Source organism: Colletotrichum higginsianum, chromosome 1 (genome assembly GCF_001672515.1).
Source record: "Colletotrichum higginsianum IMI 349063 chromosome 1, whole genome shotgun sequence".
NCBI classification, from domain to species: Eukaryota; Fungi; Ascomycota; class Sordariomycetes; order Glomerellales; family Glomerellaceae; genus Colletotrichum; species Colletotrichum higginsianum.
The window spans coordinates 2469681-2494926 of record NC_030954.1 but is presented as its reverse complement, the minus strand read 5'-3'; the positions used below and the strand labels follow the sequence as shown (position 1 = coordinate 2494926).

The following is a 25246-nucleotide window of genomic DNA, read 5'->3' as shown; positions in this document are numbered from 1 at the left end:
ATATAGGACCGTTTGTCATTCGATCACGACCCAATTCCGAGATCCGACGACATAGCCTCACGCCTTGGCGCATGCCTCCTTTACGCCTTCCCACTGACAAATGATCGACACTGGGCGTACTGCAACTATTCGAAGGTCGTGACCGAGGTTTTGTTGCCTCGTCATACGCAGACATGCAGTGGCCCTGGCACAAGAGGAAAGACTCCGACGATGGCGACACTTTGCTGCCCCTGGCGACCAAGGTGCCGAGCATCAACGGCTTGGCCATGGATCCTGTAGAAACGGAATCGTCGCGATCGAGGCCAGGCTACGTTCGGACCACATCGGTGCAGTCGAGAGTAGCCATCCCCTTCATCACATACGATTCCTGACTTGAAGCTAACTTGGCACCCCCCTCTACAGACCATTGCCGACGAGTTTTCCTCCATGAGTCCAGCAGAAGCTGCCAGCCGGCTTCAAACTTCTCTTACTCACGGCCTGTCCCCTGCCGAAGCCTTGAACCGACTCAGCGACTATGGGCCGAACGAAATCCCCCACGAGCCCCCCGAACCACTGTGGCTGCGGTTCATCAAACAGTTTCAAGAACCACTCATTGCCCTACTGCTCGTTTCGGCTGGGGCCTCGATATTTCTGGGCAACACGGATGACGCGGTCAGCATCACTGTAGCGGTAACCATTGTCGTTTCGGTTGGCTTTGTGCAAGAATACCGGTCGGAAAAGTCAATAGAGGCACTCAGTCAGCTAGTCCCCAACCACGCTCACCTTGTCCGGTCAGCCGCCAGCAAAACGCCGGGCAGCGCTCGGACTCCTACATGGCCGCCGCAGGGCTCAATGGACGGCAACGAGTCGGTGGGATCTACTACGCCGGGCGAGGAAATGCTCGAGGCAACTTCGTCAAAGGTCATGGCCTCGCAGCTTGTACCGGGAGACCTTGTCTACTTCACCACGGGCGATCGTATCCCAGCAGATATCCGGGTCACCAAGGCAGCAGACCTCACTATTGACGAGTCGAATCTTACGGGAGAGAACGAACCAGTTCGCATCACGGCCGAAACAAAAGTCCGAAATCTCTTGTCCCCCGCATATGGAGCAGACACGCTCCAACTCCCGAGTCCCTCCGCCGTATCTGACAGTAGGGATACTGGCGGAAACGGTGAAAACAACATTGCTTGGATGGGCACCTTGGTGAGATCCGGCCACGGTCAGGGTATCGTCTTCGCGACGGGTGGGAGCACCAACTTCGGAACCATTGCGACCAGTGTTTCTGGGACGGAAAGCCCACGTTCACCTTTGCAACTTTCCATGGACGACCTTGGCTCCCAGCTTAGCAAATTCTCATTTGGCGTCATCGGCCTCATTTCCTTGGTTGGCTGGCTGCAGGGAAAGAAGCTGCTCGAAATTTTCACGATATCCATCTCTCTAGCTGTCGCAGCTATTCCGGAAGGCCTACCAATCATCGTGACTGTCACCCTGGCACTCGGCGTTCATAGGATGGCCCGCCATAACGCTATTGTGCGTAAGATGCCTAAGGTAGAGACTCTGGGCTCGGTGAATGTCGTATGTACCGACAAGACAGGTACGCTCGCAAAATCGGAACCCGGTGGCAGTATGAGTCTTGTTGACATGCGCCAGGAACTCTTACCATGAACCACATGACAACGGCCAAGATGTGGTACTTCGGTGCCAATGACGCCATTGATGTTGAATCCGACGATGAGGCCACGGAAACCAAGCCGGACCCTGCTACTCTACGAATTCTGCGTATTGGTAATATTGCGAATAACGGACGTCTTGCACAGCAGTACACTGAGAACGGTGCAGCTGCTAGAGCAGTGCTTTCGTCCACACAGGGAACGGACTTTGCTTCGACTTACACACGCTGGTGTGGACAACCCACCGATGTTGCCATGCTCGATCTGCTTGACAGATTCAAAGAGCACGATGTCCGCGAATCCATCGGTCCGCGCCTAAGCGAAACCCCCTTCAGCTCTGAGCGTAAGTGGATGGGCGTCACGATTGGAACTAACGACAAGGAGTTCGCCTACATGAAGGGTTCCATTGATCGGATTCTCGAAGCATGCGACACCTATCTTACCCGAGATGGCCGAGAGATCGTTCTCGACTCCGCGCGCCGTCAGGAAGCGTTGCAGGCCGCAGAAGCCATGGCCTCGAAGGGTCTCCGCGTGCTTGCTTTTGCAAGCGGCGCTGTTTCGCGATATAGGGGCAGGGCTACGCTGACACCCACCCATCGCACCAACACACCGGGCGAAGGCCCTCGTCCCCAACCCGTGGACGAGACTTACAGGGGCCTCACATTCGCTGGGTTGGTTGGAATGAGCGACCCGCCGAGGCCAGGAGTTGGCAAGGCGCTCAGGAGATTACTCCGGGGAGGTGTTAGAGTCGTCATGATCACAGGTGATGCCGAAACAACTGCCGTCGCCATTGGCAGGCAGCTTGGCATGCCGATTGCTAAATCGATCGAACACGCTTCCAACCAAGCATCAGTACGTCCTGTTTTGCGGGGGGAGGACGTTGACGCCATGTCAGAGCAAGAGCTTTCACAGGCCATCCAGCATACCACAATCTTTGCCCGCACGAATCCGGACCACAAGCTGAAGATCATCCGCGCTTTTCAGGCCAGGGGCGATATCGTCGCCATGACTGGAGACGGTGTCAATGACGCCCCGGCTCTGAAGAGAGCAGATATTGGCATTTCGATGGGCCTGCATGGAACTGATGTTGCGAAGGAGGCGGCGGACATGATTCTTACCGACGATGACTTCTCCACCATACTTCGAGCAATCGAAGAGGGTAAGGGAATCTTCAACAACATCCAGAACTTCCTGACGTTCCAGCTGAGCACAAGCGCGGCTGGGCTATCCCTCGTTCTATTCTGCACAATTCTCGGGTTCAAGTCGCCCCTGAATGCGATGCAGATCCTCTGGATCAGTACGTCTCCCATTCATCGTTATTGCATGACTTCTGCTGACACTCTCCAGACATCATCATGGACGGTCCGCCTGCGCAGTCACTCGGCGTCGAGGCTGTTGATGCCGATGTCATGAATCGTCCCCCTCGCAAGCGTAACGACGCGGTGCTGACGAGGAAGCTCCTCTACAGAGTCTTGACATCGGCATCCATCATCATGATGGGCACTATGCTCGTCTATAGACGTGAAATGCTTGCGGATGGGGAGGTTAACCGCCGCGACACGACCATGACTTTCACTTGCTTTGTACTCTTCGACATGTTCAACGCCTTGGCCTGCCGATCCGAATCAAAGTCGGTATTGCGAGGCGAAGTCGGGCTTTTCTCAAATTCCCTCTTCAACTGGGCCGTCTCGCTCAGCATCGCGGGCCAGTTGCTCGTTATATACTTCCCATGGCTCCAGGAGGTTTTCCAAACGGAAGCCCTGGGCTTCTTCGATCTTGTCGGCCTGTTGATTCTTTGCAGCACGGTGTTCTGGGCGGATGAGTTTAGAAAGTACTGGAAGTACTCCAGACGGCGCATAGGCGGTGGTTATAGTCAGGCAGTGTAGACCAGAAAGCATGATTCATACAAGGTGCAGGCGATTGCGCCTGTAGACGGCCTCGGCATATATGTAAGATTTTCAATACGGTAAATAATCAACGGCCTTTCCGGGAGGGATTAAAAGAAGGAGAATAAGAAGAAGAAATCCCAATTGCGAACTCCCCGTCGACTTTTCGTTCAGCGCTCGTTGAATATGGCCAGTTTGCAGGTCCAATCTCAGCCCCGAAGTTTGTCTCTCTCCCTTGCGCCCCGCACACCTTGGCCTCGCTTATCGGTGAACAGGTACACCGAGCCTCCTCCTACCTTGCACTTCGGGCCAGCTTACACCTTCACCCAAACCCCAGTCCCTTCCCCCGGCCCGAACAACAATCCCCTACCTCTGCTGGCAGGCAAGGTAGCTATGCACAATCTCGCCAGCTTGCGCCAATGTCAACACTCACGAATGGCGTCTCCTCCCATCGCGCGGACAGCGACAATGCCGCCAACGGCGTGCACGGCGCTGCGGCCCGACCCAGCAGTGGCAGCAACAGTACCATTTACGCAGCCTCGAGCGTCACCGACGTGCGCGCCGCCCTCGAAGCTCTCCATGCCCGCGAGTCGACGATAACAAGCCGCCTTGACGCACTCCTAGGTTCCCAGGCCGATCTTGCTCGCGAGTTGGGCCGTCTGGACTTGCTGCGCGCGGGGCTCGGGAGTCAGGTCATTGCCGCGCGGTCCGTGGGCAACGACATGCTTTCCACGGCGGCGGACACGGCCGGACGGCTGAGCAACAAGGTGAAGGAGTTGGATTTGGAAAAGAGCCGGGTCGAGGATACGCTCGAGGTCGTCAACCAAGTTGTCGAGCTCAAGGCTTGCGTGCAAGGTGTCGTGGGGAGCATGGGTGCCCCGCAGGACTGGGAAGCTGCTGCAGCGTACCTTGCGCGAGCGATGCAGGTGCCAGAAGACATCACCAAGGGCAAGTTTGCCTCGTCGATTGTTCCGTCCGTTGAGGTGCCTGATCCTCCATGGACGACGCTCGAGAATGCCAAGGAGAGCCTGTGTGGGCTGTTCCTGAGGGAGTTTGAAAAAGCCACCAAGGAGGAAGATGGTGCCAAGGTTACCCGATTCTTCAAGCTCTTCCCTCTCATTGGCAGAGGGGACGTTGGACTGGATGTCTACGGACGGTATGTCTGCCAGGGCGTGGCTGGCACTGCACGATCCGTGTTGAAGGAGAGCCCCGGGGCCCAGGCGAGAAAGGAAGGCTTCTTCTATGCCAATGCCCTCACCAGACTGTTTGATCACATTGCACGGATCGTGGAGGGCCATGGGGGCCTTGTCGAACGACATTACGGCTCTGGCAAAATGGTCCGCGTCATCGAGCGGTTACAACAGGAGGCAGACGTGCAGGGTGGCATCATCCTCGACTCCTGGAGCGACGAGCGCGATGTCGATAGGCGGATGAAAGACGTCAAGAGCTATCCCTTTTCGTTTTTAGTCCAGAGTTTCTTGCCGCAGCAGAGGAGCGGGACGCCGCGGGTCAATTCGCCTGCGATGGGTGCCGGGGCGAATCAACGCGATAGCGAGGATGAGGGCGTTAACATGAAAGAGGTGGACGGCCTCCTTAGTGAGATCGCCATCATGCTTGGACGGTGGTCTCTCTACTCTCGGTTTCTGGCAGGAAAGACTCGGGTTAGTGTCAGGTTCGCTTGTCTAGGAATCCTTCTTACTAACAGGAGGTACAGGATCCTTCGTCGTCCGAAGACGCTCCACTCTCCGTGCCGGATGTTGTTGTCAAGTCCAACCTCAAAAAGAAGGTTTCTGACAAGCTCACGTCCCCGTATAACACCATGATGACCTTCTTCTTCCGACGGTCAGTTGAGAAGGCGTTTCAGCTGGACGAGTCGCCGAGCGGGTTGTCTCTCAGCATGAACAAGCACATCGACACAAACCAGCCGTTCATTATCTCTGCGGTGGACGACGTCATGTACGTCGTCAGTGCCGTTATCCAGAAATCAATATCAACATCGCAAAGAGATGTTATTGCGTCTGTGATTCCCACCATCGGCCGGGTTCTCAGCTCTGATTTCGTCGGCATGATCCAGCGAAAGATGCGCGACGAGTCGTACCCCAAACCTATCGTACAAGGAGGGTTTCCGCCAGAGGACAAGATCATTCAGTTCATCGTCCTGATCAATAGTCTCGACACCGCTAATGAGTATCTCGGGCGCATCATTACTAGCAACGTCGGGAGCACGAACGATGCATCAAAGACAAATGGCGAGGCATATGAATCGTCACTTAAAGATACATTTCCCTTCGAAAAGGACGTTGCGTTCGTGGCCTCCGCCCTCAACACCTTGCACAGCTCCTTCACTACCAAGTCGACTGAGCTCCTCAACGAAGGCCTCCAGGTACTCTTTAAGCAGGTCGTTCAGCCGCGTCTTCGACCGGTGATTGCCGAAACCTTTCGCGATGTAGATTACTCCCTGTCCGAGGAGGAGCTAGCCGAATTTGCGCAGCAGAACGACGAGGATGAAGAAGAGATGCTTGATCAGGTATCACGGCGGTTCGAGCACGGCTGGGACCAACTCATGAAGCCCATCTCGCGACTCTTGACTGCCCACACGTTCACAGTCCTGCATGACTTGACAGCGCGCTATCTCTCGCGTGTACTTGAGCGTAGAGTATGGGACGCCCGAGCCAACGCCTACGGTGTCATCCGCATGGCGCGCGATTTTTCCAGCATTGTCAGCACGGTATCCAAGGGTAATTACGGCGTCAGGGAGCTGTTTGCCAGAGTGTCGCAGATACTGATGGTGGCCAACATGGAGGAAGAGGAGTGGGAGGAGATTTCGGTCCAGCCTGACGATGAGGAGGACGGTATGATCTGGGTACTGACCGAGGACGAGCGGCGGCGGGCCAGGCACCTGACGTCCAGAGAGCGTAGAGGGTGATGAAGCTGAGAGCAAGCAGGCTTTGTCCGAGGTATTAGAATACGGAAAAATCGACGAGAGATGACCTGATTTCCGAAGCGCGCGGATCATGATAAAGACGTCTGCCAGGATGGGTAGATTGCAAAAATACAATAATTCGGACAACTGCCAAATCTCCCATTGTCTGGATCTATCTGATTTACTGAGCTTGAGCTTATGACAGCTCCATGCCCAGTCCTTAAACATCTTGATGGCTAAGTACATGCTATGGTTTGGCTTCGAGAGTGCGATTTCTTTAGGAACAAAGGTAATTGAAAATGCAATTTTTAAATGAAGCACGTACTTGTCTGAACCTTAAAACTCGAGCTACAGGACAAAACCTTCATTACGAACGGCTGACTTTTTCGGACTCCGGAGCACCGCGTGGCATCTATCATACGTCAACAGCAAACCATGAAAGCTGATAGGTGTAACAGGGCTTAAGCTGATGCTTGAAACGGCGTGAATACCGGACTGGCTTGCGGGGCAGTTGCGGCCGGGCAGCCACTTCCGTTTTCGTGTTCGGCCGGCACCGGTCTACACGTGGACGGTGGAAGCGCCCTGGCGGATATCTAAATCTCCACTGAAATCACATCAGCGGTTCCACTAGAAACCGATCGGCGGGAGGCGACTTTAGCGTTTGCTGTCACTGCATTTTAGCAGGCAAGCCCCTACCACCGATTCCTCAGACTCGGAATTATCGCCGCTTGTTAGTACCTAGAGTGCGGTCACCTCTCACGCTCACCTTAGCCTCATCCAGAGAATTTTTCTCCCCCCCCAGAATGACTCAACTTCCATCCACTCGACCTGCATGAAGACCTTTTGTGATACCCGATTCTCCCCTATGACGACAATCTAGATGCTTCTTTTTCTTCTCTTACGATATCGGAGATGAACTACCTCAGACCCTCCTTCCATCAACTTTAATTTTCCAATCCCGAATACCCAAGCCATCTCACTCGTTGCTGCAATACTTCACGTTGGATTTCACTCACTGTATAAGTCGACAGATTGCGACTTTCAGCCGCAACTGTCTACGACTATTATCGACGCACCACCATACCACCAAACACATCAGCACCATGGAGACCAGAATCGTCCAGGTTGAAGCTCAAGGGTTGGGAAGTTTTAGGGACGTCGAGGGACCTGAGAGGTTAAGTCACTGGGAAGTCACCAGCACCGCCTCGGGTTCATCAATAGCCGCCCTGCGCGACGCTGCAGAATATATACGCATCAAGGACACCCCCGTGGCCTTCCCCACCGAGACGGTCTACGGCCTGGGTGCCGACGCGACACGGAGCGGCGCTGTCAAAGGCATCTACTCCGCCAAGGGCCGGCCATCGGACAACCCCTTAATATCCCATGTCTGCGACCTGGATATGCTGAGGGGATTGCTGCGACCTGAGAAGCGGATGACCAATGGGGACTCGGCGGGGAGGGATCCGATCCCTGAAATTTACAAGCCGCTCATCGAAAAGTTCTGGCCCGGCCCCCTGACGATCCTGCTACGGAATCCGGAGCCAAGCAAGCTCGCACCCGAGGTCACGGCGGGCCTGGCGAGCTTTGGTGTCCGGATGCCGTCTTCGCCGTTGGCCTTGACGCTGATCAAGCTTGCCGGCGTCCCATTGGCCGCGCCGTCTGCCAACGCCTCGACCAAACCGTCTCCCACGACAGCGCATCATGTTTACCACGATCTGGAAGGGCGCATTGAGCTGATCCTGGACGGCGGAGCATGTCAGGTTGGCGTAGAGAGTACTGTCGTTGACGGGCTCTGCGACCCGCCTGTCGTGCTGAGGCCCGGCGGCGTGAGCATGGAAGAACTGCGGACCTGCGCCGGGTGGGAGGGCGTCATCAAGGCGTACAAGGACGAGAGCGAGACAGGGAAGTCTGCGCCGCGGGCGCCGGGGATGAAGTACAAGCACTACAGCCCCAAGGCAAAGGTTGTGCTGTACGAATGGGGTTGCGGGGCGGGGACCGAGGGCATCATGCCCGAGGATCTGCAGAAGGCGCTTCTCCAGCAGAACGGTGATGTCACTGCTACCAACGGTTCAGGACCGACTTCGATAAGAATTGGAATCATCCGGACGAGGAGGTGGAAGACCGCGGGAGGGCTGCAGACGGGCGTGCTCCAGGTCTCCAAGGTCTACGTTGATGGGGCTGCGGCAGCGAATGCCAGAGACGAGGCGGCGTACGAGGTCCAGGAGGGCGAGCTGCAGGACGCAGAGGAGAAGCCCATGGCGACGATTCTCGACATAGATCTAGGGGACGACACCAGGGGCATCGCTCAGGGGCTCTTCTCGGCGCTGAGAGATCTGGACAGGAGAGGCGCCGGCGTCATCTTCGTGGATGGCATTGACGACAGAAACGACATCGCCGAGGCCGTAATGAACAGGCTCCGTAAGGCAGCTTCGGAAATTCGGGCATAGACGGACGGGCGTTCTCTTGAGCCAAGAAGAAGAGTAGAATCAGGCATAAATTTGAGCATTCGTCATGACATCCTCTCTGAAGAGGAATATACTTTTAATGATGCGTTCCCTCAGAAGCCACCCTGTAACTCCCGTTGTGCAACCGTCCTTGCTTTCTCCCTAGGTCACACGCCTAGGCTCCTCTCTCCAAAACCATCCGTCTCCCCTTACAAGCCTTGTCGCAGCCAGTCGGCCAGTTTCGACTTGCCAAGCTGGGCCAAGTTGTTGACACCTTGTTCGCTGAGGTCGATGCGGCGGAGGTCGACATCTTGCGCCGGCGCCTTGCTCACTCTTTGGACGATGATGGTGGGGTCGGTTTCGAGAATGATGCCGTCGTCGACGATCTCGTCAATAGCGAGGGAAACGAGGTCGTAGTTTTCAACGATTGTGCGCTTGTCGACGGATTGCCTAGGGAGGTGTTAGTACTGGTCGAGCTGACCGGCGAAAAGGGGAGAGGGGCGGCTCAGCTTACTTGAAGAGCAGGTGCAGGGAGTCTCTCAGGGCCAGGATGACGTTGTAGAGGAGCACCTCGTTCTCGTCGACGCCTCCGACCACGTACATCATGACGTCTGATTCCATCTTGTAGAGCACAATCCGGTTATCGTACAGGATGATATCGCCGGTCTGCTTCGCAGTCTTCTCCAAGAGGCCCTTCTCAAAGGCCTTTTGCGACTTCACATCGGGATACGGACTGCCAGAAGAGTTCGAGTTGCCTGTTTTCAACGGATCCAATCAGTTATGAGCTGCGGAGCTGGGCATCGGAGGGAGAGCGGAGGACAAGCACATACCGTTGTGTGTCGCCGAGCCGGTGTGGTGGGGTGCGCTGTAATACTTGGAGAATAGACGCGATCCATCCTCAATGCTGAGGATCAGAATCGCGTTGACGGAGAAAAGGGACATTCCAGGAGCCATCTTGACAGTTGTTCGTGGGGTGTTGCGCCGGATTGCGCTTGTTGGGTGGGTTGGCTGGTGATACTGTCCACTTTAGTCCACGGTGACCTGGTAGGGAGCTCTCTGGCGGGATGTCAATTGACCACCTCAGCAACCCAGAATCAGTGCAAGTCGGTGGGTGGTTTCGCCGGTGGCCGGATGGCGGAAGGGCCCACCCTGCGTTGTGAGGAGCGAGCGCACGGACCCTGCCTCCTTGTTCTCTCTCATACGCGTTAAGTGGAAAACGCGAAACTCCTTTTTCAGACGCGCTCTCGACCAGGGTGAACGCGTAAAGTGACTTCCAAAATTGCATTGTAGCCCACCTTTCAGATGCTGCTAAGCGCTCTCCACATCCCTCTTCTCCCCAGCAACGGAACATATTCTTTCTTGTCGCATCCAGCAACCCACCAACCCCCCCCTCGTTGGATCACAACCACAAAGAAGATAAACACGAACGCCCAGGAACAAGATGTCTTCACCTTCAAAGAGGTCGACACGAAGTTCGACTGCTGGTACCCCCCGCCGGTCAACAAGAAACAACCCAGATACGGCTGCACGCAGCAGCCCCGCGCCCGCAGACGAAGAGGCGCAACCCCCGGCAGAAACTCCTCGTGCTACCCGCCGTTCGCAGCTTGCGTCGAGTCCGCTTTTCTACGAATCTTCGCCGTCGCAGACGCCCGGCGGTCGCCGTAATGCCCCGGCAAATGGCGATGTCTCGTCGCCTTTGCGAAACATGAGCAACAGCCAAAGCACTGCTGCTGGCCCTGCTCCCAGCTCACCGCTCCGTCAAGACATAGACACCCAATCCACTGGCGATGGTGATAGGACCCCGCGTGCGAGTGGAATGGCGAGAGGTAAGCATCATATTATCAATAGTAACGCCTTGCATTTTGTTGTCACTAACATACCCCGCCTCCAGAGTCATCCCCTATTCGATACGAGCCCAGTTCTAGCCCAGGCCGGTCGGTACGGCCGTTTCAATCCGACTTGCGCAGTGAGAGCAGTGGTCTCTTCGTCACTGATCGCTCATCGCGTTCTCGTAGAGGCGACATCAACTCGGAAGGTCTCAGAACACCCCGCCGTCGCTTAGTTTTGGATCCTTCTGGCAGAGTGACCACCGACGCGCCAGGCTCCGATGCGCCTTCATTTAGCAACCCCGACCCCAACACTTCGGAGGCTGACCGCCTCGGAGGGGCGGGTGAGAGCACTATTTGGGGTACCACCGTGTCGATCGATGACACTTTCGCGTCTTTCAAGGATTTCTTGAGGCACTTCACCAGGAAATACCAGCTGTATAGAGAGGGCTGGTCCGAGGCTGACGTCCAAGCTGCCCCCGATGCCGAGTCCAAGCCGTACTGGGAGGCCCTTGAGAACATGCTTCTTCTGGGCACAACCAGACTTTACCTCGACATTGCCGATCTGAACACATACCCGCCGACGCGGAAGCTCTGGTATCACATCCAGGCCTACCCCCAAGAAATCATTCCTATAATGGATCAGTCTGTTCACGACTTGATGGTCGAGTTGGCTAGAACCGAAAGCCAGAGGCAGCGCGCGTTCCAGAGCGGTTCTGGTGATGCCGCTAGGCGAAGCAATACAGCCCCCAGTTCGGATCTTGCGTTCCCGAGCTCCGACCACGCGGGCTCTGACGCCCCGACCCCACGACCGGCTGCCGAACTCCCATCGAAGGAGGATGAGATTGCCCAGATGATTTATATGGTTCGGCCGTTCGGATTGGACACGACTACTAATCTCCGTGACCTGAACCCCTCGGACATGGACAGACTCATCACCGTCAAGGGTCTTGTCATTCGCACCACACCAGTCATTCCTGATATGAAGGAGGCTTTCTTCCGGTGCAATGTTTGCAACCACTCTGTCAGCGTCAGCCTTGACAGAGGCAAGATCCGCGAGCCCACCGAGTGCCCGCGAGCCCGTTGCGCCTCCAAGAACTCCATGCAAATTGTCCACAACCGTTGCACATTCGAAGATAAGCAGGTCATCAAGCTTCAGGAGACTCCAGACGCTGTCCCCGCTGGTCAGACACCCCACTCGGTCTCAGTATGTGTGTACAACGAACTAGTGGACTTCTGCAAGGCCGGTGACAGAGTCCAGCTTACGGGTATTTTCCGTGTCAGCCCTGTGCGTGTAAACCCGCGCCAGAGAACCATTAAGAGCGTGTACAAGACCTACGTGGATGTTCTGCACGTGCAAAAGGTGGACAAGAAGAGAATGGGCGTCGACCCCTCTACGCTCGGTATCGAGGGTGAAGAGGACGAAGGCGGCGACAACAACATCGAGGAGACCAAGAAGATCAGTCCGGAGGAAGAAGAAAAGATCAGAGAGACTGCGGCCAGGTCGGACATCTACGATCTTCTCTCACGCTCACTCGCCCCCTCGATTTATGAGATGGACGACGTGAAGAAGGGCATTCTTTTGCAGCTGTTCGGTGGCACCAACAAGACTTTCACAAAGGGTGGCAGCCCCAGGTACAGAGGCGATATCAACGTCCTGCTCTGCGGTGATCCGTCCACGTCAAAGTCTCAGATCCTCTCTTACGTACACAAGATTGCCCCCCGTGGCGTATACACCAGTGGCAAGGGATCTTCCGCGGTCGGTTTGACTGCATACGTCACGCGAGACCCGGAAACTCGCCAGCTTGTGCTCGAGTCCGGTGCCCTGGTTTTGTCCGACGGTGGCGTTTGCTGCATCGACGAGTTCGACAAGATGTCAGAATCTACACGTTCTGTTCTTCACGAAGTCATGGAGCAGCAAACTGTTTCCGTTGCCAAGGCAGGCATCATCACCACTCTCAACGCCCGGACAAGTATTTTGGCCTCGGCCAACCCCATTGGCAGTCGCTACAACCCGGATCTCCCCGTGCCTCAGAACATCGATCTGCCCCCAACACTGCTCTCTCGTTTCGATCTGGTCTATCTCATCCTTGACCGGGCCGATGAAAAGAGCGATGCTCGTCTCGCTCGCCATCTTCTATCTCTGTACCTCGAAGACAAGCCAGAGTCTGCCCACACTAAGGAAGACATTCTGGTAAGTGAAACGTTATCCAGATCCGTTCTTGACACTTGCTAACCCCTACATATAGCCCGTCGAGTTTCTCACCGACTACATCTCCTTCGCCCGCGCCAACATTCATCCGACCATCGCACAGGATGCTGCCCAGGAACTGGTTGAACAATACCTCGAGATGCGCAAGCTTGGCCAGGATGTTCGCGCCGCCGAGAAACGCATCACTGCTACTACTCGTCAACTCGAGTCCATGATTCGTCTGTCAGAGGCTCATGCCAAGATGCGGCTGTCTACGACAGTCGTTCGCGAGGACGTGAAAGAAGCCGCCCGTCTTATTCGCTCTGCTCTTAAGACTGCCGCCACTGACTCCCAGGGTCGCATCGATATGAGTCTCCTGACAGAAGGCACCAGCGCCGCCGACCGCCGCAAGAAGGAGGAGATCAAGGAGGCGGTGCTCCACCTACTCGATGAGATGACCAGCAACGGACAGACCGTCAGGTGGAGCGAGGTCGCCAGAAGACTGAGCGAAGGTGCGAGCATGCCGGTGGAGCAGAGCGATTTCAACGAGACAATGCGGACCTTGGAGATGGAGGGTCTCGTCATGATTGGCGGTGAGGGTGCGAGGAGAAGCATCAGGAGAGTCACGGCTGTTGTGTAAACGACGATGAGTACACACACACACACACACACACACAGAGAGAGAGAGAGAGAGAGAGTCATGGCGTGGCGATGGGAACGAGTTAATGTGGAATGTGGCCTTACTGGTATTTGTGGCCGGCAAGAAAGGGAAACTTTGGCGTCGTCTTTCTATAGTCTTTTCTGCACTTGACGCGTTGCACCCTTCCGAGGGCACGTAATGGGATGAAATGTCAGACAAACCCTATACTATCTCACTTCGTCCATCCTGACCAATGTGTCTTGGAGAACAGCACCCACCGACCTGCTTCGTTTACACGCGATCTGATCGGGGTGCATTCGGATCGCCTTGTTGTTTCTCTGCAACCTTTTGCGATCGTTGCGAAGTCGGCAGCTGTCCAATAACCGAAGTTACGTTCTGAACGAGAACCGCATCGTCATGGTGCTAACGCCTCACCGTCAAGCGGCAAACCCCAACCCGGCAGCAGCCTCCAACGTCCTCGGCCCCTCCGCCAACTTATCCTTGGCCTCCCGAGCAGCAACCAGTGCGTCGTCCAACGTGTCCAGCAAGTCTTGTACGTCCTCCAGGCCCGCCGAGATGCGCACCATCTCCTCCAGGATGCCGTACGACCGATGGTACGCCGCCTCGTCAGGGTGTTTGCTGAAGGCGAGCAGGTTGTACGCGAAGCTGAGCGTGCGGTGGGCGCCGAGATGGGGGCCTGGATAGAACGCCAATCGGTCATAGAACGCGCGCGCCGCGGCAACGGAGTCGAACTCGACGCTCATGAGGCACCCCGCGGCAGGCTCCGGGAGTTCAGGGGTTGGCTTGCGCAGGCGAGCCCTATAGACCTCATAGTCCGGGAGGAGGGACGGATAGAGAACCCTGGCGACGGGGGTCGAAGGATCCTTGGCGTGGGCGTGGAGATGCTTGGCCATGGCGGCGGCGTTACGGTTCAGGATCGCGGTGCGCGGGAGGTAGTCGTCCGAGTTGGAAAGCAAGACCTCCGCGTCGCCGATGTAGAGTTCGTTGTGGTACGTTTCGTACCAGAGGGGCGAGAGAGCCGGGTAGTGTGGCGAAAGGGGGTTCAGGACGGTACTGCCCCCCATGACGTTTGCGTAGCCCGAAAACGACTTCGTGAGGGAAGAGACGAGGATGTCCGCCTCCGAGAGGACGTCGATGTTGGCAAAGGAGCCGACCGTGTCGTCGAGAACGATCATGAACCCGTGCTTCTCCGCCTTGTATCTGTTGTTAAAAGCGGATGCGTCCGAGGAGCGGAGAAATCGGCACTTACAAGTTTCCCCAGGCGTCCGATGTCGATGCTTGCCAGCAAGGGGTTGTTGGGGAACTCGGCAAAGACATAGCTCACGCCCTTCCCTGCGACAAACTCCTCGTCGAGCCAGCTCTCAAACACACCCAGGCCCTTTGCGTCGACCGGCCCGAAGTGCTTGTATCCACGCGGCGAGGACTCCTCGAGGTGCTGCAAGGTGCTACGGAACGCGCAGCCGAGAACCACGACGCTGCCGGGCCGGTAGTCCTGGATCGTCCTGTTCGCCGCGGCGATGGCGGCCATCCCCGTGGGGTACAGAAACACGTCTTTGCTCTCGGCCCTGGCGTTCTCCGGGTCGATCGCGGCCCTGCGCAGGAGTCCCGCGATGCGCCCCCTCAGCTTCCCATGCGCCTCGCCCTCGGGCAGAAATTCCGTCGACGGGGGCGGCAAGTCCGCCTCGAGGCCAACTTCCTTCAGCGAGTCAAGGTCTCGCAGCAGCTTCTCCGCCAGGCGGATGGAAACCCCGAACCCGGGGTTCTGCCAGGCGCCGATGACCCCGGGTGTCTTGGGCATGGGATACGTGACGAGGTACAGCCGCACATCGCCCACATCGACGCACCGGTAGCCCAGATCTCTTTCGACTAGGACGTGCTGCTTGCGGTAAGGGTGGAGGGCGTGGGCGCGCACCGCGGCGAATGACACGGGAGAGGTGAAGTAGAGCGCGCCGTGGCCCTCGGGCGTTTGGATCTTGGCACAGATGGCCTTGAGAGCCTTGGGTTTCTTGTCAGCAACCTTTCGATATTGTAAGTTTCGTATGTATGTACGATTGGAGCAGGCAAATACAACAACTGACTCTGGCAACGGGCCCGAAGGGACCAAATCGGGGGTAGAGGTGCACAATGCGGGCCATGGTGGCCGGGTCGCCATCACGGATCTTGATTGCCGAATCCCAGCCTGGCGCGTAGGTTGTGATGCCGTAGTCCGACTCGGGGGGCATGCAGTGACCCCATTCAGTGGTCGGCCTCAGAACTGGCATGGTTGACGTCTAGGGTCTTAGAAGTGAAGGTGGGACGGTTAATTGTGAAGGGTGTGATTGTGACAATGATACCTTTGCATACGCCACTGGCCAAGGACATAAAAGTAGGCTGATATTGACCTCAGGTTAGGGAGTGGACGGGTCCTTAAATAATGACCCCGCGTCTCGCACCATCAAGAACGTTAGCTCGAGAGGGGCATTTAACTACATGGCGATTTCCACGTGTTCTGGCCATATGCAACCACTCGGCAAACGCCCTCAGCCGCTGCAGCTCTCTTCTTGGACATGCTTCATAGAAGCCCTAAAGCTGTTTTCAGCTTCATAACGGCCATCGAGCTCTCTCCCACTACACGGTACCAGTTGCAAGCTTGTCAGCGTGCTCCGGGTGCGTTTCTGATTTTCCCGTCCTTTTATTTTTGGTCTCTTTTTTTGCGTCGCGAGGGGGGGCGACAGTTAGTTGCATTTTGCCACCTGCTCAGTTTCCTCATCACAATGGTCGAAATCGCGTTTTGCTTATTTGATTGATTGTTCAATCGTCTGGTTACCCATGACAGGCTTCTCCCAATCACAAACTCGTAGCTGTCGACATTGGGACGTTACGAGCCTGACAGCATGATAAACCTGCTCAGCTTCTTCCTCCCTTGGTCAAACCACGTAGTTGCTCAGGATGGACAATCACAGCAGCATTGATAGCAGCAGAGCTGGGGGTAGAAGCAATAGTCACCTTCTGTTAAATGCCATCTGATAGCTTAGAAATACAATTACTCTACTCTGCATTTTCCCTCAGACTTCAGAGAGTAAAGTACAAGGTATCTTCAGTTCCACGTGGAATACGCTATGTACCATAATACATCGCAACATACATAAACAAGAGACAAATAGAAACCACCAGTGCCGACTGACTGATTTAGACGATACCGTTAAAAGTACAAGTCGCTTTTCACCCCAAGATGCTATATACCCCAGCCCGCATGGTCTGTTTCTCACCAGTACTCGCGCTCCCGGCCCTCGAACGCAAAGTTAAGCAAGACGGCGATGAATAGGGACGCGCAGAGCGCACTAGGCCCCCACTTGTCATAGAATTTGGCGGCCCTCCGTGTGCGGATGGCCTTGCTCCTGTACAAGTAAATGACGACGGAATACAAGAGCGACAGGATGGCGAGCAGGGTGAAGACGCCAGCGACGATGAATGACGCGGTGGTGGGCTTGGAGCCGAAGTTGAGCAACGTGACGGCCACGGTGCCGACGTAGATGGAGTACTCGAGCTATTGTCGTCAGTCAGCGATCAGCTTCCAATGCCAGCAACCGCAAGAAGAATGTTCCACTTACCCAGCCTAGGAAGGTTCTCTCGGCTGCAAAGTAAACCTTGGGTTCGACGCGGACCGGCACATATATCTTCTTTCCCTTGGGAGCCTTGAATCTCTTCGTCTGGATTTGTCCCGAGCCGAAGAGCTGCGTCTGCAGTTCGCGCCGGGGGATATCAGAACCGCGAGGATGAGGCACAGCCCACTTGAGCACATCCACGGCACGTTCGCCGAAAGTGCGAGCTTTCGTGGAGACGAGCGCCGAGTAGTACGTCCAACCTCCAACTCTTCTGGCTTCCTCGAGGGCTTCGTCGGCATCATATTCTTCGTCCGAGTCGTACAGGAAATCCTCATTGTCAACCGCGGCGATTGTATCAACGGTCTGACCTTCAACATCAAGCCCGTTTCCTCCATTTCTGGCAGCGCCCTGGCCGCTTGATTCCCCATTCGTGGCACCGTTGTTGCTGGAAACCAAGAGGCCTTCCTCATCGTCAGAGTCCAACTCGTCATCTTCGTCATCGTCTGATGTCGTAGTTGTCGCTGACTGATTCGGTCTGTGAATACCAAAGTCGTGCGTTACGGGCTTCCGAATATCCACGTCCATCTGCGGCATCCAGAATGGAAGCAGGTTGATGCGGTCAGGGAAGAGGCAGGCAACTCCGTGGATGAACTTGGAGAACTTGGGCACGGCCTCAACGAGATGGCTGGAAATGAGCTGACGAACCCACTCGGGGGGTTCTTGGCCGAGTTGGGTCTGGAGCTTGACCTCGAGAACGGCGTAGGGGAAGCGCACAATGTCCTCGGGGGGCAACTGCGAGAAGGGGAAGTCAATACCGATGTCCATGCGCCTCCAGTTGTCGCCAGATCTTTTGCGGCCGTCCAAGTTGTCCTCGCGGACCATGGTCAGCTCCGTGTCCAGGGAGATACGGACTCGGGCGTCGGCAGGCAGCTGGAATGCAGTACGGTTGTAAAAAGAGCGGCACACGGGCTTGTAACCGTTCTTGAGCACCGAGTATTGCACCTCCTTCGCGAGTCGCTCGTCCTCGGCAATCTGCTTTTCGGGCTTCTTGCCCTCTTTGCGCGCCTTCTCGAAGAGGGCCGCAGGCAGCAGTTCGCCGCGCATGTACGAGTTGACATTCTTTTCCTTGACCGAGAATCGCGCTTTGACCGATTTCTCTCCGGTCCAGTCTTCTCGATGGGTCTTGCGCTCGACGAAAATGTTCTCGCTCTGCATTCCGCCGTACCACCTCAGGCGGATGGCCTCGGCGCCTTCGGTCTTCTTAAGGCGGCCCTCGTACAGATCCCATGTTTCTGGGTTGTCGTAGTAGATGGACGTGATGGCCGAGTCTTGAATCTCAAACTCTTTGCTTGCGTTGAAGACCAGCACGGGCAAATGCTTCAGAATAATGAGTTTCAGTTCAGTCACGTTGTCCGGATGGACCCAATACTTCGTTGTGTTGCGAACGAAGCTGCCCTGAGAGCCACCGGCGGCGCTATCGCCCTTGACCGGGTTACCCCTCGTTCTGACCAGGTCGTACAGCTTTGAAAGCTTCACCACAGAAGCATCATAGTTCTCTTTGTAGAACGGCTTCGCCTTGAGTCGGGCGTCGAAGACAGGCTTAAGGTGCCAGCCAGTGAGTTTCTGTCCCCCCCCCCCCTCTTGTCAGCGATATGTTTCCACCAGTCTTGTGCGGGGTGCCTCACGTCATGCTTTTTGATAATCTTGTAGAACCCAGTGTAGTTCAGCTGAACAAACTTGGCGAGATCATGCACGTCGGCAATGATGTCGCTCAAGTCCTCCTCCAACAGCATAAATTCCTCCTCACTCGGCCCATCCTCGCGCGGGCCACGCTCGTTGAGGCGATTGACGACGCCCTTGACCTCGCGCTCGCTCACGGCAATGCGCCGCGATATCTCCATGGCCTTGACCTGCTGCTTGGTGTGCACCTTGTCGAGCTCGGCCTCGAGCTTCTTGACGAAGCGGCCCTCGTCTTCTTCTGACCATTCCCGCTTCACACCCTTGCCCTTGTTGTCGTCGTCGCTAGACATGATGGGGCCGGTGGCCGTCTTCAGGTCGGCCTTGAGGGCATCGTAGTCGATGTAGTACCATTGGTACTCGCGAATGATGCTCGAACGGAGCTGCTCGCCGAACTTCATGATAACGGTGCCGGGACGGGCGCGCCAGGAGTCGTCAGGTGCTAAACTCGATCGCCAAGTTTGTTCCTGTGTCTTTGTGTCGTAAACAATCAGCATCAGTATTCGCCCGGCCCGAGTTGTACCATGGCAGAAATAGAGAGGCTGGGCTGGGGACGACCGAGGTAGTAAGGGGATGTTGGGGTGGATTGAGACGAGTATATAGTTCTCTCTCCAGGAGACGGTGGAGTCAATTGACAACTTTCGCGGCAGAAGGGGGGTCTCACCTTGCACAGATGACGCCGTGTTGCCGATTTCACGAAATGCTCCAGCTGTTGGAGAAATGTGTGTAGGTTTGGGAGCTTTCGCCTGGCGCGGTCGGGAGGTGCAGGTGCTGGTGGGCAAAACAACAAATGTTATGCGAGGCGGCCGACAGTTACGAGACAAGCTTCGGACAGGGGGCTCGGACGGGGACGCACCTTGCCTGCAGCAGTGTTCCACCTACGTTTAGGTATCTACCTCTCCCAAGGTAGGTACTCAAGCAGCTGACTCTGCACTGAATTGAACGGTATCTGTCAGTGCCACAGTGTTCATCGAACATTGACACAACGGCGTTGTTTCTATTTCCCACCTTGATATAGTCAGTCGAGTGCGCATCACCGCATCGGCGTGCTGGTTCCCGGAATTTGCTTAGTTGTATTACCTCTATACACCAACAGAAAAATTCCCTGCTATCTCGTGTTTGCCCTTCGGTCCATCGCTAGCAGGCTAGGTGGGTAATCATCTACGGAACAGTATCCGTACAGATAGCATGTGGCTGCCCCCGACCCAGTAAAGTTCACCTCAGACCTAGCCTAGCTTGGGGCAGTCTGGGTCTAGTCCAGCCGGTACCCAGAACTAACGGCAGGGGCCATTGGCCAATTGCGAACGGTAAACATGCACGTGCAACAGACGTCACAGCGGTTCACAGCGTCCAGCACTTGCAGGATGAGAACTCGATTTTTTTCCTCGCTGTGATGGCGGGGTCGGCGGGGGGAGCACGCCCGGCCGGGGGGGCGGCAAGCGAAAGTTCTGTGCCGCCCGGCCGAAATGTCGAATTCCCTGCCGCATCACGGAGCCCGCCCCCCCCCGGCACACGCACACAAACGTATACACACGCGCCGATCCGGATCGAAGCCGTCCTCAGACCCGATACCCTTCTTTCCGATCGAGACTCTGGTGCCCCCCGGAAACCTTTTAGTTTGAGCCATCTTCTCCAAGACTCACCCCCTCAGCTCCGCAACCATGGCGCTCGACGACTCGATGCAAGGCCGCATCACCGCCGACTGCCCAGACGAGGCCCGCGTGATCCTCCTGCACGCCTGGAGCCACGACAAGTCCGCCCTCAAGAAGATCCTCGACGAGCCCGGCAAGGCCAACTGCCAGGACCCCACGACCGGCGAAACGCCCCTCCACGCCGCCATCCGTGCCTGCGGCCTCGCCGCCCAAGACCAGGATGACTTGAAGGTCAAGGAGGCCAAGGACACGGTCCAGGAGCTCTTCCTCTCCGGCGCCATCTGGAACGACGTCGACTCCAACAACGAGACTCCCGGCTGCGTCGCCCTTCGCCTGGGCCAGGCCGAGCTGTACACGCTCTGCGTCGAGGCCGGCGTGCGCGCGGAGCTGCTGTTCGGTCTGCTGGATGGTTACGAGCAGCTGTCGTCGGGCTCCGAAATGGACGAGGACGAAGCGGTCGAGGTCGTCGATGCCGACGCCATAAAGGCATTTGAGGCCGACCTCGAGAGAATGGGGACCGCGCAGGATCCTGAGGAAGCCCCCGAGCTGGTCCAGGTGCCAGACGCCACCACGGTCGAGGCCGAGGCCGAGACCGAGACCAAGGAGAAGAAGTTCGTACCGCCCGCCATCGAGGACCCCAGCCTCAACTCGGAAGAGTACCTCCGCTCGAACCTGACCTACTCGGACGGCAAGCTCGTCGACGATGGTGGCAACGGCGTTATGATGGCCTGGGAGACGGACATCATGCGCAAGAGCGTCGACGCCCTCCTCCCCGGCCTGCCCGCCGGCAAGCGCATCCTCAACGTCGGTTTCGGTATGGGAATCATCGACACCATGTTCCACGAGACGCGGCCTTTGCGGCATCACGTCATTGAGGCCCATCCCGAGGTGCTCGAGCACATCGACAAGCCCGACTCCAAGTTCGGCGCCGCCTGGGAGGCGAGCGGGCCCGAGGAGGGCGCGTTCAAGATCCACCACGGCAGGTGGCAGGATGTCGTTCCTAAGTTGCTCGAGGCCGGCGAGGTCTACGACGCCATCTACTTCGACACCTTTGGCGAGGACTACGGCCAGCTCAAGATGTTCTTCACTGAGTTCATCCCCGGCCTAATGGACTTTGAGGGTCGCTTCAGCTTCTTTAACGGACTGGGCGCAGACCGGAGGATATGCTATGATGTTTACACAAAGGTGGTGGAAATGCACATGGCCGATGCCGGCCTGGATATCGAGTGGAACGAGCTGGACGTCGACATGAAGGGCCTCGAGGAGGCCGGTGCAGGTGAATGGGAGGGCGTGAAGCGTCGGTACTGGACTTTGGACAGTAAGTTCACACTCAACGTCGCTTCTTCATTTGCGCTAACATCACACAGAGTACCGGCTACCAACGTGCACGTTCATGGGCTAGTTTCTGGTACTAGGAATACTCGGTTGCATGAGCTATCTAATAGGTCTAATGGACATAACCATAGAGCCCACTTGAATGGAAAGTTCAACAACACACTCGGTCTAAGGCTTGTTCTTTGCCGGTTTCCCACCCGGACACCCTTCCCGCGACTCATACACCATTTTCAAAAGCTATCTGAAGTTTTCAGGGTTGAGAATGCCAGCCATGTTGCCCTGCTGAACTCTCTTGAGGGTCAGCGCGGCAATCAGCGCGGCACCAACACCGCTGCCATCCTCTGCGGCGAGGATTTCGATAGGGTCCTCCTCCTTAGCGCTAGTCTTGGCGGGCCAGTCGAGGATCTCGCGCAGAGCCTGGGCGCCGCGGGCCTTGAAGTGGGGGTACTTGTTAAATACAGAACCGTCGGCGCCGACGTGGCAGCTCTCGTAGCCCTTCTTCTGGCAGATGGCAGCGACACCACAGGCAGAGAGACGGGCAGCGCGGGTGCCAATGAGCTCGGCGAGGCGGCGAATCAGCTCCAGCTCGGGTCTGGTGGCCTTGAGGTTCAGCTTAGAGAGGAACAGGTCGCTTGTCTCCTGCAAGTTCTCGAAGGGATCGCTGCGCAACGTTAGCCATGACGGGGTTCATACTCATTCAGGAGAAACCTACTCCTCGATGGCGGACAAGAAGGACGAGTCCAGGGTGTAAGCCTTGCGGAGCTTGGCAATGTCCTGGTTCTCGAAGATGTGGACGGCCTTGTTGTCGTGCAGATCAACGAGGACCAGACGGAAGATCTCGCCCAGGTAGAGACCCGCAATCATCTTCTCGAAGGCCTGCTGGCCGGGGCGGGGAGAGTCCTTGTCAATGATGATGTCGTAGGGGGTACGAGGCAAAACCTTGTGCTCGTTGTCAAAGGCACCCCACTCGCAGTTGATGGCCATGGGGGTATCAGCAGGCAAGTTCATGTGAGCAAGCTTGGGGATGGAGCCGCAATTCTCCATGTAAGCGGCATTGCAGCCAGTGCCGAAAATGCAACCAATCTTCATCTTGGTGTCGGTGTAAGCCGACGCAATCAGGGTTCCGGTGGTGTCGTTGATCAAGGCAGACAGCTTGATAGGGACGTTCTAGATGGTTGTCAGCGTCTAGCTAAAATCCTCGACATCCTGTATCATCGGGGGTCTTACTCTGGTAGCAAGGGCGGCCTCGAGGAACGGAACGACGTTCTTACCCTCGACTCCAGCAATGTCGAAGCCCTTGGTCCAGCGCTGGAGGATACCCTCATCGATGTAGTTCTGAGTGGCAGGGTAGGAGAAGGTGAATCCAAGAGGGATCTTCTGGGACGAAGGGTGGTCGGGGTGGTGAGTCTCGATGAACTGGGCCAAGCAGTCGGCAATGTACTCCCATAACTCGTCCGACTGTCCGGTCTTGAGCTCCTCAGGCATGCGGTACTTGGACTGGATGATGTCGAACTCAGACTTGACATCCGTCAATGTAATCTCACAAACACGCAGGTTGGTGCCTCCCATGTCAAGGGCCAGGTAGGTGCCAGTCTCGTAGCCGTCAGGGAAAGACATGACCCAAGTAGGGTTCATGGGCTGTCAATGTGGTTAGAACAGTGTTCAGTGAACAGAGAGCAGTTAAATCCATCATAACGTACGATGCTGCCGCCATCAACACTGAGGCCTGTGGTTTGTCAGTTGCTACTGATGTCTCGAAAAGTAGACATGTGGCTGCAACACTTACCCTTCTCCAGCTCCGAGATGAAGTGCTTGCTGATCTGCTTGAGCTTCTCAGTGGGGACAGTGAACTGCTCCTCCAACTTCTTAACCTCAGCCAAAAGATCCTTGGGCACATCGGCCATTGAACCTAGAACATCACCCATTGTTAGCGAATCTAAACCAAACCTAAAAGTAACTGAAGCAACTGGAGCAATGATGCTTGCTTTGACGTGAAGGAACGAAAATGTTGGTGTGGTGGTAGGATTTCTCCCTGGTGTGCGGGGCAATCTCCTTGTCAGCCATGGTCATGGTGATGGCACTCTGAGGTCAGGTTTTCAGAATTTCTGGAGCTGCCACACTGGAGCTAGATCGTGATCCTTTTCGTGTGAGGGTATCACAGAGCGAGTAGTCGTGAACGGGGAATCAAGTGTGCAGGTCTCGGAACAAAAGAGAGGGCAAACAATGGCAGGCAAGCAGCAAGCTATGTAGCGGTCAACACAAAGGGCAGACCGGAACGGCGCTTGCCAGCTTGTTTATACCCAAAGCTGCAGTGGGAGAAGAAGAAAGCTGGGGATAAGGTGGGGGAATGCCTAATGAAGTGAGACCATCTTCCCAACTCAACGCCAGTTGGCTTGCACTTGCCCAAGGTAGCACTTAGCCAGCTACCCCCAAGGTTTGGGGTAGCTCCGGGGGGGAGCTGCTTAGCGGGCCAGCCTTGTGGCGCATCATGTTCTCCGGGGCGATTGGGTAAGACGTTCGTCTGTCAGATTTGGGCTCGGATGGTGATGGTGGTGCGAAGAGGCGACGGATAGGACGGTGAGGCGTTGAGGATGACGGGGAGGGTGTGACGGCATTCTAGCCATACGGGCATGGGGAGGACCAGCTGCCACCCCTCTCGAAGATCGAAGTATCTCGAAGAATATCTCAACGTCGAATACCTGCCGCAGGCTCCATTGCCCCACCGTTCGAATACCTCCAGGGATTCCGGAGAAAAAAAAATGAAGGGGGGAGATGGGTTGTGATCGCGTACTTACCCTTCCTACTGGGCGGAACCTTGGGACCGAGACCAACCATCTTGACTGGAGCTTCTGGCGGGTGGCGGGGTTAAGGCTGGCGGTGGTGAGGGGTAGCGATTGGAATTCTAGGTGGTGAGAAGGAGCTGCAACGATAAGAATGTCGACAGCTCAGAAGTATGCAAAAAACAAAAAAGCCACGATAAAATTGAGCCGATGGTGTCTCGTAGGTGGACGGTCGGTGTGCGTGTGTCGGGTGAGGAAGCGGCGTTGAGGAAAAGGTGAAGAGGCGTGGACCATTCGAGGGGGGAAGTAAGAGGTTCAAACTCAGGTGGACTCGACCTTGTCAGGTCCTGCCGCCAAATTGGAGCTCTCCCTCACATTCACTCACTCAGTCAGCACCAGCTACCTAATCATTGCACTACTACATGAGTATTCACCTCAATTACCCCTGCCTTCACGTCGAGTCTTCCGTTCCCGATCTCCGAAACCGCTAAGCCAGTCATGCCATGCCTTGCTAACCAGCTCAGACACATAACCGGCACTATTTTTTCTTGGTACCTTTTTTACCATCGTCTCAC

General features: G+C 56.2%; 8 protein-coding genes across 8 annotated transcripts; 4 read left to right on the top strand and 4 right to left on the bottom strand.

Moving 5' to 3' along the window:
• Positions 1-173: 173 nt before the first annotated feature.
• Positions 174-6464, top strand: CH63R_00768 (Calcium-transporting P-type ATPase; the record flags this gene model as incomplete). The annotated part of the gene is made up of 6 exons (XM_018295743.1): positions 174-338; positions 403-1576; positions 1633-2949; positions 3000-3492; positions 3876-5199; positions 5253-6464. The coding sequence occupies 6 exons, from the start codon at positions 174-176 to the stop codon at positions 6462-6464; spliced, it is 5685 nt and encodes a 1894-aa protein (XP_018164105.1).
• Positions 6465-7564: 1100 nt separating this feature from the next.
• Positions 7565-8908, top strand: CH63R_00767 (YrdC protein; the record flags this gene model as incomplete). The annotated part of the gene is made up of 1 exon (XM_018295742.1): positions 7565-8908. The coding sequence occupies one exon, from the start codon at positions 7565-7567 to the stop codon at positions 8906-8908; it is 1344 nt and encodes a 447-aa protein (XP_018164104.1).
• Positions 8909-9114: 206 nt separating this feature from the next.
• CH63R_00766 (Clathrin adaptor complex small chain) lies at positions 9115-9859 on the bottom strand (the record flags this gene model as incomplete). Its single annotated transcript, XM_018295741.1, has 3 exons — positions 9115-9355; positions 9420-9660; positions 9736-9859. The coding sequence occupies 3 exons, from the start codon at positions 9857-9859 to the stop codon at positions 9115-9117; spliced, it is 606 nt and encodes a 201-aa protein (XP_018164103.1).
• A 487-nt stretch (positions 9860-10346) lies between these two features.
• On the top strand, positions 10347-13562 carry CH63R_00765 (MCM2/3/5 family protein; the record flags this gene model as incomplete). Its single annotated transcript, XM_018295740.1, has 3 exons — positions 10347-10731; positions 10797-12925; positions 12981-13562. The coding sequence occupies 3 exons, from the start codon at positions 10347-10349 to the stop codon at positions 13560-13562; spliced, it is 3096 nt and encodes a 1031-aa protein (XP_018164102.1).
• Positions 13563-13999: 437 nt separating this feature from the next.
• Positions 14000-15844, bottom strand: CH63R_00764 (Cystathionine gamma-synthase; the record flags this gene model as incomplete). Its single annotated transcript, XM_018295739.1, has 3 exons — positions 14000-14776; positions 14833-15579; positions 15662-15844. 3 exons carry the CDS (start codon positions 15842-15844, stop codon positions 14000-14002), a joined length of 1707 nt encoding a protein of 568 aa, XP_018164101.1.
• A 983-nt stretch (positions 15845-16827) lies between these two features.
• CH63R_00763 (VTC domain-containing protein) lies at positions 16828-19305 on the bottom strand (the record flags this gene model as incomplete). Its single annotated transcript, XM_018295738.1, has 3 exons — positions 16828-17109; positions 17174-18790; positions 18853-19305. 3 exons carry the CDS (start codon positions 19303-19305, stop codon positions 16828-16830), a joined length of 2352 nt encoding a protein of 783 aa, XP_018164100.1.
• A 1260-nt stretch (positions 19306-20565) lies between these two features.
• Positions 20566-21958, top strand: CH63R_00762 (Arginine N-methyltransferase 2; the record flags this gene model as incomplete). The annotated part of the gene is made up of 2 exons (XM_018295737.1): positions 20566-21874; positions 21924-21958. The coding sequence occupies 2 exons, from the start codon at positions 20566-20568 to the stop codon at positions 21956-21958; spliced, it is 1344 nt and encodes a 447-aa protein (XP_018164099.1).
• A 170-nt stretch (positions 21959-22128) lies between these two features.
• CH63R_00761 (Hexokinase) lies at positions 22129-23795 on the bottom strand (the record flags this gene model as incomplete). The annotated part of the gene is made up of 5 exons (XM_018295736.1): positions 22129-22552; positions 22604-23058; positions 23119-23529; positions 23592-23617; positions 23678-23795. 5 exons carry the CDS (start codon positions 23793-23795, stop codon positions 22129-22131), a joined length of 1434 nt encoding a protein of 477 aa, XP_018164098.1.
• Positions 23796-25246: the final 1451 nt, after the last annotated feature.